Raw genomic sequence first — 16,104 nt, 5'->3', positions numbered from 1 at the left:
GCATGTGTGCCCTGTCCTCTCACCCACTGCTGTCTGCTCAGCTTCCCTCATCTGGCTGAGCATCTGGGCTGAGGCCTGGCTGAGTGTCTGCTCAGGGAGGCTCCACCCCTTGGGAGGAACTGCCTGCTCTCTTCTTACTCTTCTGCTCACAGACTGGCCCTCCCTGCCGGCTGCCTCCCCAGATCCTGCCCTGGGCTGGGAGGAGCCTTTTGGGGCTGCCTCTTCCAGCCTGGGCTTGTGGGGACAGAGCCAAATGCTAGCCCCCAGTGTGTCACAGTGGAGCCCCCAGAGGCTTCAGCTGGGGGAGGACCAGAGCACAGAGCTGGAGGTTTCTCGAGCAGCCAGCTCCCTGCCCCTGCGCAGCCCCCGCCCCTGAGCGCCGGTGTCAGTCGGAAAGGAAGACAGTGGTCCGCGAGACTGAGGACAGGGCGACGTTTTAATTGCGCGTTTTCGAAACGAGGTCACGGAAGCTGCAGCAGGAAGGATGGGGGCTGGAGGAAAGACCCCGGGGTGGGTGGGGCGCGGCGGCCCTCGTGGGGCCCCTTTTCCATTAGACTCTTGGAAATCACCCCCGTGCAGCTGCCCCTCGTGTGCAGGAGTGTCGCCCCAGTCCTGGTGCAGCAGCGACCCTTCCTGGCAGGGTGTGCCCAGGGCTTCCACAGAGGAGCCTGTTTTTCTTCCCCAGAAATGTCTCAGTGAAGAAGGGGTCAGGACAGGTGGCCTTGGGGACAGAAAGCAGACTGGACTTGCTGTCAGACTGGAAGCTAGTCCTGTCCTCAGCACATAAGCAGCATTGGGAGCAGTCAAGCCTGGCATCCCTGAATTGGGGTTCAGGGGCTGTGCCCAAGTGCCCTCATGTCCCCACCTCCTCTGACTGCTGCACCCCAGACTGGGACGCTAGCCAGGGACACAGACCTACACGTGTGTGCGTGTGTGTGCCTGGTGGGCTGTGGAGACTGGGCAAGCCCTGCCTGCCCTGCCGTCTGAGGCCGTCTTGATGGACTTGGCATTCCGCGCTTAGGAAGGTGGGTCTGGCTGATGGAGGGAGGAGGACGAGCAAGTTGCTGGGGGTGTCTGGTGCTAACAGTGTTCCCGGGCAGCAGCAGGGAGCAGGGGGGAATCAGGTGATTTTGGGGACTCACTCCCCTATCCACTCCTTGGCTGGACAGCAGACTCCTATGGGCTGGAGTTTGGCATGGCGGTTCACCCCCTCTCACCAGCAGATCCCCACTCACCCTGGCCCCACCCAGGATTCTGGTGACAGATGACAACACCATTCCTGCAGACAAGTCTCATCTCATCCCTGGGCCTTGTCCCTGACCCAGGGACCAGGAAGGAGCTGATATAAGGCCACTGGGCCATGCTTATGCTGAAGTGCCTTGAGACCCCAGCCCAGAGCCGCAGTGGGGAGGGCGGGCAGTGTCCACGTGGCCACGGCTGTCCGGATCTGCCCCATCTTGGCCCCAGGCCAGCCCGCCTAGTCCTCCTTGGGCCTCTCCACAGTAAGAATCGTGTCCACAATGGCAGGCTGCCGCTCAGGGTCGCCAAAGGGCTGCTTCTCACGGTTCTGCTCTGCCCTGGTGCGCGTCCAGGAGGGTGAGCGCAGACAGCCGGCTCGGGGCAGTGGGTGTAGGCCTGGTGGGAACATGGGCTGGGTCAGTGTGGCTCACCAGTCACTCCTGCATCTACTGCCTGGCCTGTTTGTGCCTCCAGCATGGTGTCCGGCCACACCTTGGGGGCCCCCTGGTACCAGCAACGTGTGCACGTGGGTCTGGGTGCAGCCTGGGCACTGGCTTTCCTGATGCTTCCAGAAGGGTCCCGCCCTGGTTGTGAGCCTGGCTTTGGAGCCCTTGTGGGTGGGCAGTAGGGAGGGAGGAAGGTCTCTGGGCCCCCACACTCCCAGTGGCTTGCATGCCATTTCTCTGGTCAGTGGGGTCCAGTGCTTCCCAGGAACTGAGCTGAGGAGCAGCCAGGGCTGGCTAATGCCACCCCTTTTGTACTCTGCCTTGTAATTAAATCCGCATAGTGAATTCTACTACTAGGGGGGCATGTGGCTGTGGCCTTTTGCTGGTGTTTGAAAACTGAAATTGAGGAGGGGCAGACAGTTCCTTAAAGTTAGCAGAAGGGTGTATAAAGTGCAGAAGCAGTGAGTGAAATGGTGCCATGTCGACAAACATGCATTAGAAAGGAAATAATTTTCTAGACCAGGTCTTCAGGGAGTGGTGCTGGGTGGTCTCAGGCCCCAGGGCCTCCCCATAACACTCCCGGTGGCAATCCCACCTGCATGCGAGTCGCTGGCCACATTCTCGTCGTCCGAGTCTGCAAAGACCTCGGCCAGCTCCTGGTCAGACATGTCAGTCAGCTCGGTGAGGTCCAGTAGGTCGAAGTGCACCTCCAGGGAGGAGACGCTGCTCAGCGGCTCTGGGGGCGGAGGGGCACGTCAGTGGGCCTGGTGACGGCCAGTGTGGGGGAACGAGGTGGTGGGAACAGGGTGGGGCTGACCCATTCCTGGTGCCTGCTCCTTGGGGCACAGCGGGGCCCAGAGACCCATCCCTGGTCCCGGGGGGCTTGTGGAGCATGATGGGTGGGTGGGCCGTACTTACGCCGCCTTTCCGTGACCTGCAGGAGCCCTGGTGCTGGTATTGGGACGCCCAACTCCTCCTCAGCCACGGGAGACTGGCTACCGGTCCCTGTGACAGGGACGGGGGTGCTGAGAGCAGCCTGTGGCACGTCGACCTCCTTAACTAAACCTGCAACAGAGAGGGCGTTACCCGGGAGGGGCTGGGGTCTTCCACCCCCACTGCCAGGACGCAGGCTGGGAGGACCTGAGAACCTGGCCCATGGGGCTAGCCCTCAAGGCTCAGGTAGTGACGGGGGTGGTCCTGGGTCAGGAAGGCGGACAGGGCGCCGGGGGCTTCTCTTGAGGAAGCTGACTTTCCCCGGCTCCTCATTCTCTAGTTTCCAGACCCTCTGCCCTCCTTACTCGAACGGGAATCACTGCTGGTCTTGCGGGGACCCTTGCTGGTTCTGTCAGAGCCCCCAAGACCCCAGTACTGTCACCTGTCTACTTTTGGTCCCACTAGGGTTTACTAATAAAGAAGACCATCTTGCAGCTGAAGAAGCTCTATACAGTCAGCAAAAATTAGACTGGGATCTGACTGTTGCTCAGATCATGAACTTATTCCAAGAGCCTGGAGAGTCCTTTGGACTGCAAGGAGATCAAACCAGTCAATCCTCAAGGAAATCAGTCCTGAATATTCATTAGAAGGACTGATGCTGAAGCTCCAATACTCTGGCCACCTGATAGGAAGAACGGACTCATTTGAAAAGATCCTGACACTGGGAAAGATTGAAGGCGGGAGGAGAAGGGGATGACAGAGGATGGGATGGTTGGATGGCATCACTGACTCGATGCACATGAGTTTGAGCAAGCTCTGGGAGTTGGTGATGGACAGGGAAGCCTGGTGTGCTGCAATCCACGGGGTTGTAAAAAGTTGGACACAACTGAGCGACTGGACTGAACTGAGGGTCTAGTGGACGGTCATACATTTGCTTTAATCCAGCCTGGCCCCGGCTCATGTGTCTGTCCTATGTTGTGTTTGAACTCAAAATATCTCACAGTGAAAGAGTTACTAGACGGGGCACGTGGCAGACCTGTTCCCCGCCAACCTCACAACTGGGGACGTTCCCCCAGGGATTTTTTCTGCTCAAATTTCGTTTTCATGTAACAGCTTGTCTCTGTCAGGCGAGAGCCGAGGCCCCTTGGGGATCTGCTTGGTGGGCGAGGTGGGGCTTCCACCCCAAGGAGGGCCCCTTCCATCCACAGCTCACCCATTCCTCCCCTCCAGAGTGCTCTAGTGTCCCTCCCCCCACAGCCGGGGTCCCAGTCGTCTGTCAGGCACGTGCCCTGAGGCAGCTGGACCCCTCGGCTCCCCTGAGACCCCTCTCCATAGTGACCTGCCCTCAGCTTAGGGACCCCCAAGCCGAACAGGTGTCCAGTATAGAGTGCAGAGTCCCTCCTCCGTCAGCAGTGGGGCCTTGCTGACCTGGCGGGCGAGTGGAGAGTGGGGTGTGGACGAGACCACAGGAGCAGCTGCCAAGGGGGATCAGGGGGGCCCAGCACCAGCAGCTGCCTTTGAGGGGTGGGCCTGTGCGGCCAGCAGCCTGGACGTGCCCGGCAGGCCGCGTAGGTCTAGAAGGTCCTGGCTGAGTGGGAAGTGGGACATGGATTTGCGGCTGCAGAGCTGGCTGGGCTGCCCCAGCCTCAGGGCACCCCTCCCTGGGAAGCGTGACTGAGGGCAGGTGGGCCTGCTGACTGGCAGGGCCTGCCCGTCTCTGCCCTCTGCTGTGTTGTCACTGGGGCCCGGGGCCAGCCCTGCCGGATGGGGCTCAGGATCTGGTTTCCACCTTGCTGCCACATCTGGCACGTGGTGTCTGAGCATCCTCGGAGGGCAGGGTTACACCCGCTGGCAGCCCGGCCCGCCCGGCCTGACGGGCACCTTTCCTGAACCTCAAAGTTCCTGCTGCAGCTCGAGGCCCAGAAAGCCCTTGGGGCCTTTGTAGGACATGGTTCTGTTTCTTAAGAGGAGATGGCACAGCGGCCAGATCGCCCTCCCCAAGGGCACACGCGTGCGTGGAGTGTCCTGCTCCTCTTCCGCACACGTGGCCCATCCTGGTGGGTGAGCAGGGTGGCCTCTGTTCGGCTGGGGGCTCTGGCCAGGTGCTGCCATTTCTGTGGAGCCTCCACATGGGGCGGGTGACTCTGGGTTAAGAAGAAGAAGAGTGACAGTGGCTCCTGGTTTTCTGTGCTAGACACAACCCCAGCAACACGGTTTTCAGCTAATGTCACAACCAGCTACAAGGGAGGGACTGCGAGTTTTGTCCTGTAACACGGAGAGGATCAGCTTGTCACAGGCACGTTAACACAGGGGCTCTGGAGCAGGAACTCTTGGGCCACCACCTGCCAACCCATGGAGGGAGGGGAGACCCTGATCTTGTGCCCACAGGGAAGCTAGGCCCTTGCCAGGCAGAAGGGGACTTAGGATCAAAGGTGGAGCGGAGGGCAGGAGAAGGCCCTGAGGGAGTCTGGCTGCTCTGGGTGAGCTGGGTAGGAAAGCAACTACCTGCATGTTTATGGAATGGGCCTCGGTCCAGGTGGAAAGGAGGATGTCTACAGCTTCTGAGATGGGGGAAGGGCAAGCAGATGCACCTCTTTATAGACCCTGAGATCCAGGGGTCCCTCCAGCCCCCACAGGCACAGTGGCCTGTTGTATTGATTCTAAGAAGCACATGTTATCAAATTTCAGTGTATCTGAAATAGCACCATTTAGCTGATGGTGTTGCAGAGCCAGTGGAATATGTTATCCATGAATTTTTAAGTCACCTTCTGTCGACTTTTTTATTCCTTCTTCTCCCTTTGGCAGTGGTCTGCTCTTTGCCTTGTAAATCCTGGTGTCCGGGCCTGTGTCAGAGCTTTGGGAAGGGGGAGGGAGCAGCGGAAGACACAACTTTGGCATCAAGGACGCTGATCTTTCAGCCGGAAGTGAAGGAAACAGGACCTTGGCTTGGTCCTCGTGCACAGCAGGTGCACCGTAAATGCTGGTTGAGCGAATGAGCCCAAGACCCCACCCAGAGTTCCTAAGCAGCTGTGCTACCTGAGTCTGTCTGATACCCTCTTGATAGACTGCTGTAGGAAGAAGGGACAGGTTCTCCATGGGTGAGACCCCCTGCTGTTCCTGGGGTATGAAGCAGAGTGGTGACTGATCACACAGGTAGACGGGCAAGGGTGCTTGCCTGTGGCCCAGATGTAACCCCAGGGTTGCCCAGGCCAGGGCAAAGGTGAGGGGTGTTTCTAGTTCCCCAGGAAGCTCAGCATGGACCAGCAGCCCAGCGCAGGCCCCACTGAAGAAGTGCAGCCTGTGGTTCCCGCAGGGGGACCTGCTGCCCTGACCTGTGGAAGCACTGAGGCAGTACCTGCATGGGGAGACTGGTGCTGGGGGGCCACAGTCCTGCCCTGCCCATGGTCCGCTGTGAACAGATATGGTAGGGTTACCCTGTGCTAAGCTGCTGACCTATTTTCCAGCACATTCGTGCCAAGAACTTGGCCCAGATCTCAAGTTCCCTGCTGTGTGCCCAAGACTTTGCCCCAAGCCTGGAGGAGGGGCTCTGCACACACCCACCACGAATGAGCGAATTAATGAAGTGAATGAATGAACAGCATAAAACCAACATGGCTGCAGCGAGGGCGGCATGGGCACCATCCCCTATGTTGAAGATGCCTGGTGGGCGCTGTCTCAGCTCAGCCCCCAGGGCTGGGCCCTGGCCCCTCTCTCAGATGGACAAGACTTGGAGGTGGGTGGACTAGACGCTTGGTCTCCCAATGGCACTTTCCAGAGTGCACCCCCACCTCTCGCCTCCTTGTCTGTGCATTTGATATTATTATTGATTCATTTAGGTTTTAATTATAAGACCTTACAGAAGTAATTTCAGAGATACTTAAGGATGAAATAATACATCTCAATTTGCCACATTAGTACTGAAGGAAGGCTGGTGGAAGCAGGTGAGCAGCAGGCCGGGGACACATGGGGGGCTTCAGCATTCTGTTCTACTTCTCTATGTGTCCCTCTCTCCGGTATAAGTTCCCAGAAGTTGGCAAACTCAGAGAATGACAGTCACAGCCACCCACACATGGCCTTTGTGGGGTAGGATGTGGCTGTGGGGTAAGAAGTCTGTCGGTCGGCTTTGGCCCCAGACCCACTGTGTGCCTGCACAGGGTAGGCACCAGGTGAATACAGGTCTCTGCGGCTCCAGAACACTCCCTTCCCTCATGGCTGCTGTCTGCGCTCTTGATCTGCAGGGAAGGGGGTCTGTCTCCACTGAGAGGAGTGGTCACGGAGCTCAGAGAGGTCTGGTTGCCGGCATCCCTAAGCTCTTGCTCGCCAAGCCTTCCCCATCGAATCATCATAAGGCCGAACCGGAAGCCCCGGGGTCCTGGTGCAGCCCACAGGAATACAAAACAAAGAAAACCACACCCACTGTCCCCCACCCTCCCCAGTGTGTCTCCTGGTGCTCAGGAGGAGGGTGACAAGGGCCCCCAGAAGGTGTTTGGAACGCACCTGCCCAGCTCAGACTTCAGACAGCAGTGAGTGGCCTGACTGCTTCAGGACACTTCCACGGCTTGCATTTGGGTCTCCAGAGGCGGCCCTCGTGGGCTCCGTGGCCCCCAGCGGATCCCTGTGTGCTCAGGGAGTGGCTCCTGGGGAAGGGACCTCCAAGAAAGCCTAGGTGTGTATGGGGTCTGGCCTGGTGGGTGGAGGAGCCCGGTAGTTTGCATCCAACTTCCTAGGCCGACAACACAGGAAAACCCTTCCGGAAAGGGGACGTTCCTAGAGTTTTCCTCTCACCACCGGTCCAGGGTCAGGCTAGGGCCAGACTCCCAGGGGAGAGACCCCGAGTACATCTCCACAGTCTGGACAGCTGACAGAAGAGCTGAGGAGGGGTCACTCCGTGCACCCCTGGCCTCCCAGGTGCGTGCGCTCCTGGCCGCGCCAGGGCAAGCAACCCCTGCAGGCGTGGGAGCCCCCGCCGGCCGAGCCCGGGGCATCATCCGCCTCCCTCGCTCCAAGCCCGAGCCAGTATCTCAGCCTGGTGCCCCGCAGCATCCCGGCTGCCGCCTCCCCGCCCAACCCCCAGAGAGGTTCGGCAGGGCCGAACAAAGCAGATGCGCGGCTAGGAGCGTAGCCTCCCCCCTACGCCTTGCTGACTTGGACCCCGACTCTGGTCCCGGCACGCCCCCATCTCCCGGATCCCCGGCTCGGCTGGGAGGGGGCGCAGGACCAAATTGTGCGCCGCCCACTCAGGAGCGCGCCAGGCACCGCTGCCCGGGCCGGGAGCGCGGAGGACGAGGGGGCGGGGACGCGGTCCGTGCTCTTCTAGCCCAGCGCGGGGGCCGCTCCCGGAGGTGCCCCGGCCTGGCTTCCCCAGCACGGCGGGCTTAGGCTTCCACGCTCCGGCCCGGCATAGGGGAACTCGGAGCTGCCTGCGGGTCCTGGCGGCCCTGGGGCGTGGTCGGTGAGAGGGCTGGGGGAAAGGACTGCGGGGAGGCGCAGATCTAGGGCTCAGGGGGGCCACACTCACCTCCCGGGCTGGCGCCCTCCGGGGGCTCCATGCGGCCGGTAGGGCCTGCGAGACGCGCGCGCGGCGGCGGCGGCGTCACCCGGCCCCGGCGCCCCTGCAGCTGCGGCGGCGACTCGGCCCCGGCTCCCTGCGCAGCGCATCGGGGCAGCAGCCGGGGGACCGCGGCGGCGGGGAGGAGCCCGCGGGGCGGGGCGCGCAGCTGCTCCGGGGCCGGGTCCCGCCCCCCCTACCCCCCCGCGCCGGCTCCTCCTCTGCCCCCGCAGCACAGGTGCGGCCCCGCCCCGCCCTGCGCGCGCCCCCTGTCGGCCCCTGCAGACCCTTCCCCGCCGACGGCACCCCTTCAGTCCGGCTTCCCACCCGGATCTGCCCGCGGCCCCCATCCCTGGCCTGGTCTCTGCGCGCACCCTCACTCAGCAGCCGCGCCACCGTGCGGGATCATCCTCATGCATCTGTGGGACTCCAACGACGTGCCGGCGCTCCGCGGGGCATGGAGGGACGGGCACAGCATCCTAGGGCCCGTAAGCCGAGAATTGCAGACCGTGGCAAATGCTTTGGAGAGACGCGGTGCGGGGGTTGGGGTGTGGGGGGAATGGGGAGGGAAGAGGGGAAGGGAGGTAAGGAGAGGGAGGCGGGCAGAGAGGGGGCGTCCCGGAAGGCAGGCAGGCAGCGTCTGGGTGTGCCGAAAGCTCCAAACAGTTCAGAGCTCCAAACAGTTCAGCGGAGTCCCACTTCCAGTCTCTGGTCCCCTGCACAAGGCCCTGGAATGCAGCCCTGTGCCAAGCCCTTGATGCACAGTATCGCGTTCATTCTCCTGGGGAATCCTTAGCAGACGAGGCCCTGATTTTCCATATGAAGCTGAACACGGCGGGGGGCGGGGGGGGGGGGAAGTGCAGGGGAGTGCGACCAAGGTGCACAGCCAGTCACAGGAAGCCAGAGGAGCCAAGTGCAAGCCCCTGGTCTACACAAACACAAACCAACCAAAGAAGAGCGTCAGGGAGACAGACTTGTTCCCAGCTGGGAGTGGAGAAATTCGCAGAGGAGGAAGATGTGAACTTGGTGTTTGCTGGAAATGTACCCTCCTAAGGCATCTTCAGCCTTTCCAGGCCTCAGTCAACTCCAGTCACCCTAAGCCCATAGCTTTGTTAACTGTCAGTCAGTGAGAGGCAGGCTAATAGTTTCTATTTCTCTTTAGCTTACAAAACAAAGAAAAACTGCTAAAATGATGTCATGACCCACTGGGACAAGCCGCTGCAGTTTGCACTCCAAGAGGCAGGTCAGCCCCTCTGGGACAGAGCTGAGGGTGGTGGGGACCTTGAGAGGTCAGGACAGTAGATGGACACTGGCTACTGGGGTAGAAGTTTGTATTGTCTCACAATGGTCAGAGCAGTGTCTCTGATTCCCCATGTCTTCCAGAACCTTCTGGTCCCATCCAGCCATACCCTGCCTGTGCTCCTGCTCACACCTGGGCAGCTCACACTTTTGCTGCTCTGACCAGTGGACTGTGTCCAGCTGATGCCATGTGACTCCAATGCTGGGTCTTAAGTAGGATTCAGGCCTTGATCCCCAGGCTCCCCTGGAATTCGGCCACCCTGTGTAAGAAAGCCCAGGCCATTTGAAGGGCCACTTGAGTGTTGTCTGGCTCACAGCAGCCAATGAACCAGGTGTAAAGTCTCAGCCAGGAGCCAGACCCTTCCTTTGAGCCACCCTCCCCCGGGTGGGGGTAATACATGGAACCAAGGTGAGCTGTCCCCACAGGGTCCCAGCCAAGTTGCAGATTCATGGGCAAAACAGATGTTGTCACTATATTAAGCCATTTCACTTTGGGGCCAACCTGTCACACAGCCATCGTAACTGTAACAGTCTTGGTGTTTAATAATTATCCCCATTTGACAGATGAGTAAGTGGATACACAGGGAGTCTTGTCCAGGGCACCAGCTGATCTGACTCCAGAGGCCAGGGTCAAACTTTTCATTCAAAACATTTTCATGGAAGTCAACTATACTTCAACTTAAAAAAATTAAACTAAATAAAAAGAAAAAAAATCAAACAATAGTAGAATAGCATAATTAACCCACTTGTACCCATCATTCAGGTTCAGCGATTACTGACTCATGGTTGATCATGTTTCTTCTCTGCTTTCAATGCTGCCTTCCACTTCTGGGTTGTTGTGAAGCAATCCTATATGTATTATGTCATTTCTTTTGTAAATACTTCACTGTTGATCTCTAAAAATGTTTAGTCTTCTTGAGGACTCTGTTATGCTAACATTCAGGCCTCCATCGAGTTGCTGTTGTGATCTGAGGCAATTTACCTGGATGACCATGTACGTGGGTGTTAGGAAGAGCCAGATATTCACCATAGGTCATTGGGTTTGTATTAACATTTGGTCTGTTATTTTGTAGGAAACTCAGATGTCATTTATCTGGGTTTCTGAGATGCTCAGCTTGATGCCGATTAAAAGTATCTCAAGCCGCCTATGTGGAGAAAGGCTCTTTTCTATAATCTGAACTCAAATTCAGCATGAAAAGCACAGGTTGCCATGGGCCTTGGTGGGGAGCCCAGAGAGCTGGCAGCAAGGCCTCCCTCAACTCTTCATCTCTGCAGTGCACACTGATAAACCGTGCTGTGCTGTTCGTTTGTGACAAACGAATACCCTATCTTGTTATCCTGAGCTAACCCTCCTATTCTTGCCCTTTTTGTTGAAAGGAATTATTGTTAATGCATTCGTTTAATTCAGGACTCCCAGCCAGAATTCTAAAGCAAAAAGCCAGTCAGCATGAGGCACCTAGCATAGCGAGTCTGCAAAGTGAGTGTTAAATAATAATTATTAGCACTCTGTGCTATCCGGCTGCATTCTTACTTGCCAGAACCCCTGTGGGAGGAGCCTACTTAGGGAAGAAGACCCCTATCAGACCAGACGTGTCTGACACAGGCTCAGGCTCTTGTCAGCCCAGGCACAGTGACACCATGAGACCTCCCAGAGGCCATAGGGCTGCTATAAATGTCACTCTGTGCCAGTTGGGTTGATACAGTACTTCCAAAGTGCCATTCCTCTCCAGGAACAATCAAGTCTTGGGTGGGGAAACAGGAACCACCCTCCCCACCCCCGGCTCATTGCTGTGGCTCTCTTCCCCGACCTGAGCCTTTCTCCACTATTCACACTGTGCCCAAGGCAGTTCTCCAGGGAGAGAAGATTCCTCTCCATCCCCAAACTGACAGAAAACCTTGACCTGCTGCAAAACCACTGTTTAGTAAGATGCTAATGTTAAGAGTGTAGAAAACAAGACAACACATGGTGTTGTTTTGGGTGTAGGTAGCTGGATGGTAGGAGGGATAAGAAATTCTCTCTGCAATTTGTAAAGCAGTTAGCAGTTTTCAGAGCAAGAAGTTAGAGGGAAGAAAACCCCTGAAGACTTTTTTTCCTGCAGAGCGCGTCTGGAAACCCGTAGCAAAGGTTTCTAGTTTTTCCTCACCAGGAGGACAAAGTCTCTTTAGGAAGAGCAGTTAGTTTTTGTGAAGGGGAGAGTTGCTGATTTCAAAACTGTGGACCCCGCTGGAACATATTTTTCTCGCCTACTTTTGCTTCCTCTAAGGCTTTGTGGAAATCCAGCTGTCTTCCAGCCTCAGGTGGGAGGAATCGTCAAAGGGTGGGCAGGGTGAGGTGAGGCCCAAGGGCAGAGGTTCCGCGAGAATTTGAATCTAATTTGGGTAAAGTCGCGGTGTGGCCGCTTCCCCTCGCTCCCTCTTGGAGTTCATGCACTGGAGGTCCTGTACCCACGTAGAGTACGTAACAAGTGGACGGAAACCGTTCCTCCAACCTCCGTGGAGCTTAAGTTTTAGTGGGGAAGACCCGCAGTAAACAAGAACTGTCCCGAAAGGAATGCGTTCCCAGGCGTCTTGGAGAGGTAGCTTGTGAATAATGCCCAGCTTCGGCCCAAATCTACAGACTCTGCCTGGTTAGTTGCTAAGGACTCCCGCCGTTGCGAGGCACCAGCCCGGCCGGCGGGCTCTCGCGATGGTTCTCGAGACTCCGCGCGGGACTTTGCAGTCGTTGCCTGGAGACGGCGCATCCTGGGAAGGCCGGGCGCTTTGGTTTGCTCGTCCAGGCAGGCGGGAAGCAGCAAACATGGTGAGGCGGTCTCGTAGGGTCCGCGCCGGGGGCCTGGGGCCTCAGGGGTCCGCGGGCCTTGCGCGCTGGGAGTACCCGGGACGGGAGATCTGGAGCTTTGGGGTCCTGGAGCTGCGGGCTTGGTGCTCTGGTGGGGAGGGGGGTGGTCCTCGCGGGCAGGGCCCAGGGTGCTGCAGACGTCGGACGCGGCTTCCCCGTGGAGCTGAGAGACGTGGTCTCTCCAGGATCCTGTGCACACCGGGGTGGGTGGTCAGAGAACACCGTCTACCCCGTCGCCAGACCTAGGGCCCGGTGTGCACGTGTCCGGACTGGAAAACCTGGGTCGAGTGGCTTCCCTACCTGGAATGGAAGGCTCATTAATCAGATCCTTGGGAAATAGAGATCCTCCAGCCTCTGGGATCGAGAGCCTAGGGTATACCAGGGTGGCCAGAGGGTCCTGACAGCGGTTCCAGCGCACGTGGAGTCCCCAGGGCAGAGCCCCGTGGTAGAGGAACTGCAGTTTCCCGGGCAAACCTGCGAGGAGTAAGGCGGGAACTGAGCAGAGCAGAGCGGAGCTTGCTGCCTCTGGGGTTCTCCATCCCCGCCCCTTCTGTGGTAGGGCTCTCAGCTGCGCACTCCCCTCTGTGCTGAACGGGCTGTAGGTCACCCAGTTTCCAGGCAGGTGTGGCAGGGTGGCCATCAGTGCGGGGACCCCTCTGTGTGTGTGGGCCCCAGGGGCTCTAGAGGCCCCAGCCACTGCCTTACTCCCAGATGCTGAGTGGTGACAAGCCCCTGGGCTCTTCTGATGGGTTGGACTTCTTGGCGTAGAGGGTTAGAAAGAGGGCAGTGTTTTAGGAGTGAAGATTTCAGCGGCTCTGTCTTTTGCAAGTCAGTTGGAAGAAGACCACCAAAATACATCTACTTTCACTAACTTGTGGGAAATATGCGTGATTTTCCTTTTTTTTTTCTTGTTACTTTGTGCTTTCTAACATTTCCTTGTAAACTTTTTTGGTAATAAAAATGTAACAGAGACGTGTAGATGCGTGCATACATACAGACAGAAGCATGAGCCACAGAAACCTGGGAGAAGTGAGGGCAGAGGATAAGTCGTTAGTTTTCTTTCTGTTGAGTGGCCCCGGGAGAGGGAGTGGGGCGGGAGGTCCCCTCTGGCACCTTGGAGAAGTGGTTAAAAGCAGGCGTCACCCCACTGACAGAGCCCACAGTGTGTGAGTGCCAGTCTGTGCCAGCACTCTTCACCCCAGGTCTCTGAGGCACCCACCTTGCACCCATGGAGCGATATATTGCAGGTTTCTCTCTGGCACTTGCCAAGCACTATAGTCTGTGCTGCTGGGGATACTCCTTTTTGAGGCTGAGTAGATTTTGCTGCACGCCAATGAGGTCTCTGCTGTATACAAGGAACAAATTCTCCCTCTTTCTTTCTGAAGGAAAGCAACATTCTCTTCTGAGAGGGGAGATTTCTCCTTGCTGTTCCAAAGGTGTCAACAGAATGTGCCCGTAGATAAGGATGGGAAAGCTTAGGGCAGAGTGAGGCGGCCCAGATGGAAGCCTGAGACAGTGGGCAGTCCAGATGGAGGTTCCAGGCAGGAATTCCTCTCCCGAATGGCCCTGAGAGGGAATGAACCAGTCAGAAGTGAACCCTAACCCAACCATGTGTTTTTCAATCCAAGGCGCCCAAAAAGAAAGGGAAGAAAGGCAAAGGCAAAGGCACTCCGATTGTTGATGGGCTGGCTCCGGAGGACATGAGCAAGGAGCAGGTGAGCAGGTTGGCTGGGCCGTGGCCCCATGCTGGGGCGGGTGGGATGGGTTTGCTGCCCCACGCTGGTCCTAGGAACTTCTTTTAGACCACAGCACCCCAGCTCCTTGTCTGCCTTCCCCTCAGTCTGGCTCCTGCTGTCTGTCCACACCATGACATGTGAAACAGTGCAGGACGTGTAGATGGATAAACTTTTCTCTAGGGTAGTAGGAATTTGGAAGGAAACGTTTTTCTGATAAAAAAGCTATTTTAAGTTTTCTTTCATTCTTACCCTTTTTAGGCCCCTGCTGTTTACAGAGATGTTAATCATAGTACATACACTTACAGCATTCTCATTTATTTGATTTACCATTACACACTGTGAATTATTTTAGGCTGCTTGTTCATTTCGATGACATTAAGAGCTAGGGAACATGATTTGATTAATTACAGTTCAGTTGAAAGGCTCCCAAAACCTATAATCTGTACAACACATGAGAGCAAGTGTGGTCTGGAAGTGTTCATGACCCTTACTTACTTTTGATGGTTTTAAGATAACAGAAATCAAAGGAGACTGATCAAGGCATAAGACCTGAAGATGGAGAGCTGGGCGGAGGCCCTTGAAAGTGGTGAACAGGCTGTTTCTCACACAGGGAAGCCATGGGCAGTGTCTGCAGAGGGTGATAAGGTCAGGTTGTGCTTTGAGGGGGTCATTGGGGCTGCCTCATGGAGGTTGGCTTACCCACCATGTTGCCCCAACAGTCGGACTATTTCCTGCCTACGGGTTTACTTCCTGTCCTCTGACATGGCAGGGGTCAGTCTGCAGAGCTTGGAAGCTCTCGGGGTCCAGGCAGGAGTGAGATGAGAGATTCAGGGCAGCTGTGGCCAGGTCTGAATTTGGCAATAAGGAGTTCATGATCTGAGCCACAGTCACCTCCTGGTCTTATTTTTACTGACTGTATAGAGCTTCTCCATCTTTGGCTGCAAAGAATATAATCAGTCTGATTCTGGTGTTGGCCATCTGGTGATGTCCATGTGTAGAGTCTTCTCTTGTGTTGTTGGAAGAGGGTGTTTGCTATGACCAGTGCGTTCTCTTGGCAAGACTCTTTTAGCCTTTGCCTTCCTTCATTCTGTACTCCAAGGCCAAATTTGCCTGTTACTCCAGGTGTTTCTTGACTTCCTACTTTTGCATTCCAGTCCCCTATAATGAAAAGGACATCTTTTTTGGGTATTAGTTCTAAGTGGTCTTGTAGGTCTTCGTAGAACCATTCAACTTCAGCTTCTTCAGTGTTACAGATCAGGGCATAGACTTGGATTACTGCCAAATTCAGACTTAAATTGAAGAAAGTGGGGAAAACCACTAGACCATTCAGGTATGACCTAAATAAAATCCCTGATGATTATACAGTGGAAGTGAGAAATAGATTTAAGGGACTAGATCTGATAGAGTGCCTGATGAACTATGGACGGAGGTTCATGACATTGTACAGGAGACAGGGAGCAAGACCATCCCCAAGAAAAATAAATGCAAAAAAGCAAAATGGCTGTCTGAGGAGGCCTTACAAATAGCTATGAAAAGAAGAGAAGTGAAAGGAAAAGGAGAAAAGGAAAGATATATCCATTTGAACGCAGAGTTCCAAAGAAGAGCAAGGAGAGATAAGAAAGCCTTCCTCAGTGATCAGTGCAGAGAAATAGAGGAAAACAATAGAATGGGAAAGACTACAGATCTCTTCAAGAAAATTGGAGATACCAAGGGAACATTTCATGCAAAGATGGGTTCAATAAAGGATAGAAATGGTATGGACCTAACAGAGGCAGACAATATTAAGAAGAAGTGGCAATAATACACAGAAGAACTGTACAAAAAAGATCTTCATGACCCAGAAAATCATGATGATGTGCTCACTCACCTAGAGCCAGACATCCTGGAATGTGAAGTCAAGTGGGCCTTAGGAAGCATCACTACAAACAAAGCTAGTGGATGTGATGGAATTCCAGTTGAGCTATTTCAAATCCTAAAAGATGATGTGTGAAAGTGCTGCACTCAATATGCCAGCAAGTTGGGAAAACTCAGCAGTGGCCACAGGACTGGAAAAGGTCAGTTTTC

At 56.0% G+C, this 16,104-nt stretch overlaps 2 protein-coding genes across 4 annotated transcripts in view; one reads left to right on the top strand and one right to left on the bottom strand.

Moving 5' to 3' along the window:
• Nucleotides 1-417: 417 nt before the first annotated feature.
• On the bottom strand, nucleotides 418-8,327 carry DBNDD1 (dysbindin domain containing 1). Its single transcript, XM_043435456.1, has 4 exons — nucleotides 8,137-8,327; nucleotides 2,604-2,750; nucleotides 2,281-2,421; nucleotides 418-1,635 (listed from the first exon to the last, which is right to left on the bottom strand). The coding sequence occupies exons 1-4, from the start codon at nucleotides 8,165-8,167 to the stop codon at nucleotides 1,478-1,480; spliced, it is 477 nt and encodes a 158-aa protein (XP_043291391.1). The 5' UTR covers nucleotides 8,168-8,327; the 3' UTR covers nucleotides 418-1,477.
• A 3,857-nt stretch (nucleotides 8,328-12,184) lies between these two features.
• Nucleotides 12,185-16,104, top strand: part of GAS8 (growth arrest specific 8) — a 38,871-nt gene continuing 34,951 nt past the window's right edge. For all 3 annotated transcript variants that reach the window (XM_043436632.1, XM_043436633.1, XM_043436631.1), the window contains exons 1-2: nucleotides 12,185-12,265; nucleotides 13,933-14,019. In XM_043436632.1, the coding sequence (XP_043292567.1) occupies nucleotides 12,263-12,265; nucleotides 13,933-14,019 (90 nt within the window). In that variant the 5' untranslated portion in view covers nucleotides 12,185-12,262. The remainder of the gene's footprint in view (nucleotides 12,266-13,932; nucleotides 14,020-16,104) is intronic.

Source organism: Cervus canadensis, chromosome 18 (assembly GCF_019320065.1).
Source record: "Cervus canadensis isolate Bull #8, Minnesota chromosome 18, ASM1932006v1, whole genome shotgun sequence".
Classification (NCBI taxonomy): Eukaryota; Metazoa; Chordata; class Mammalia; order Artiodactyla; family Cervidae; genus Cervus; species Cervus canadensis.
Note: the sequence above shows the minus strand (reverse complement) of the source record. Positions and strands in the feature narration are given on the sequence as shown.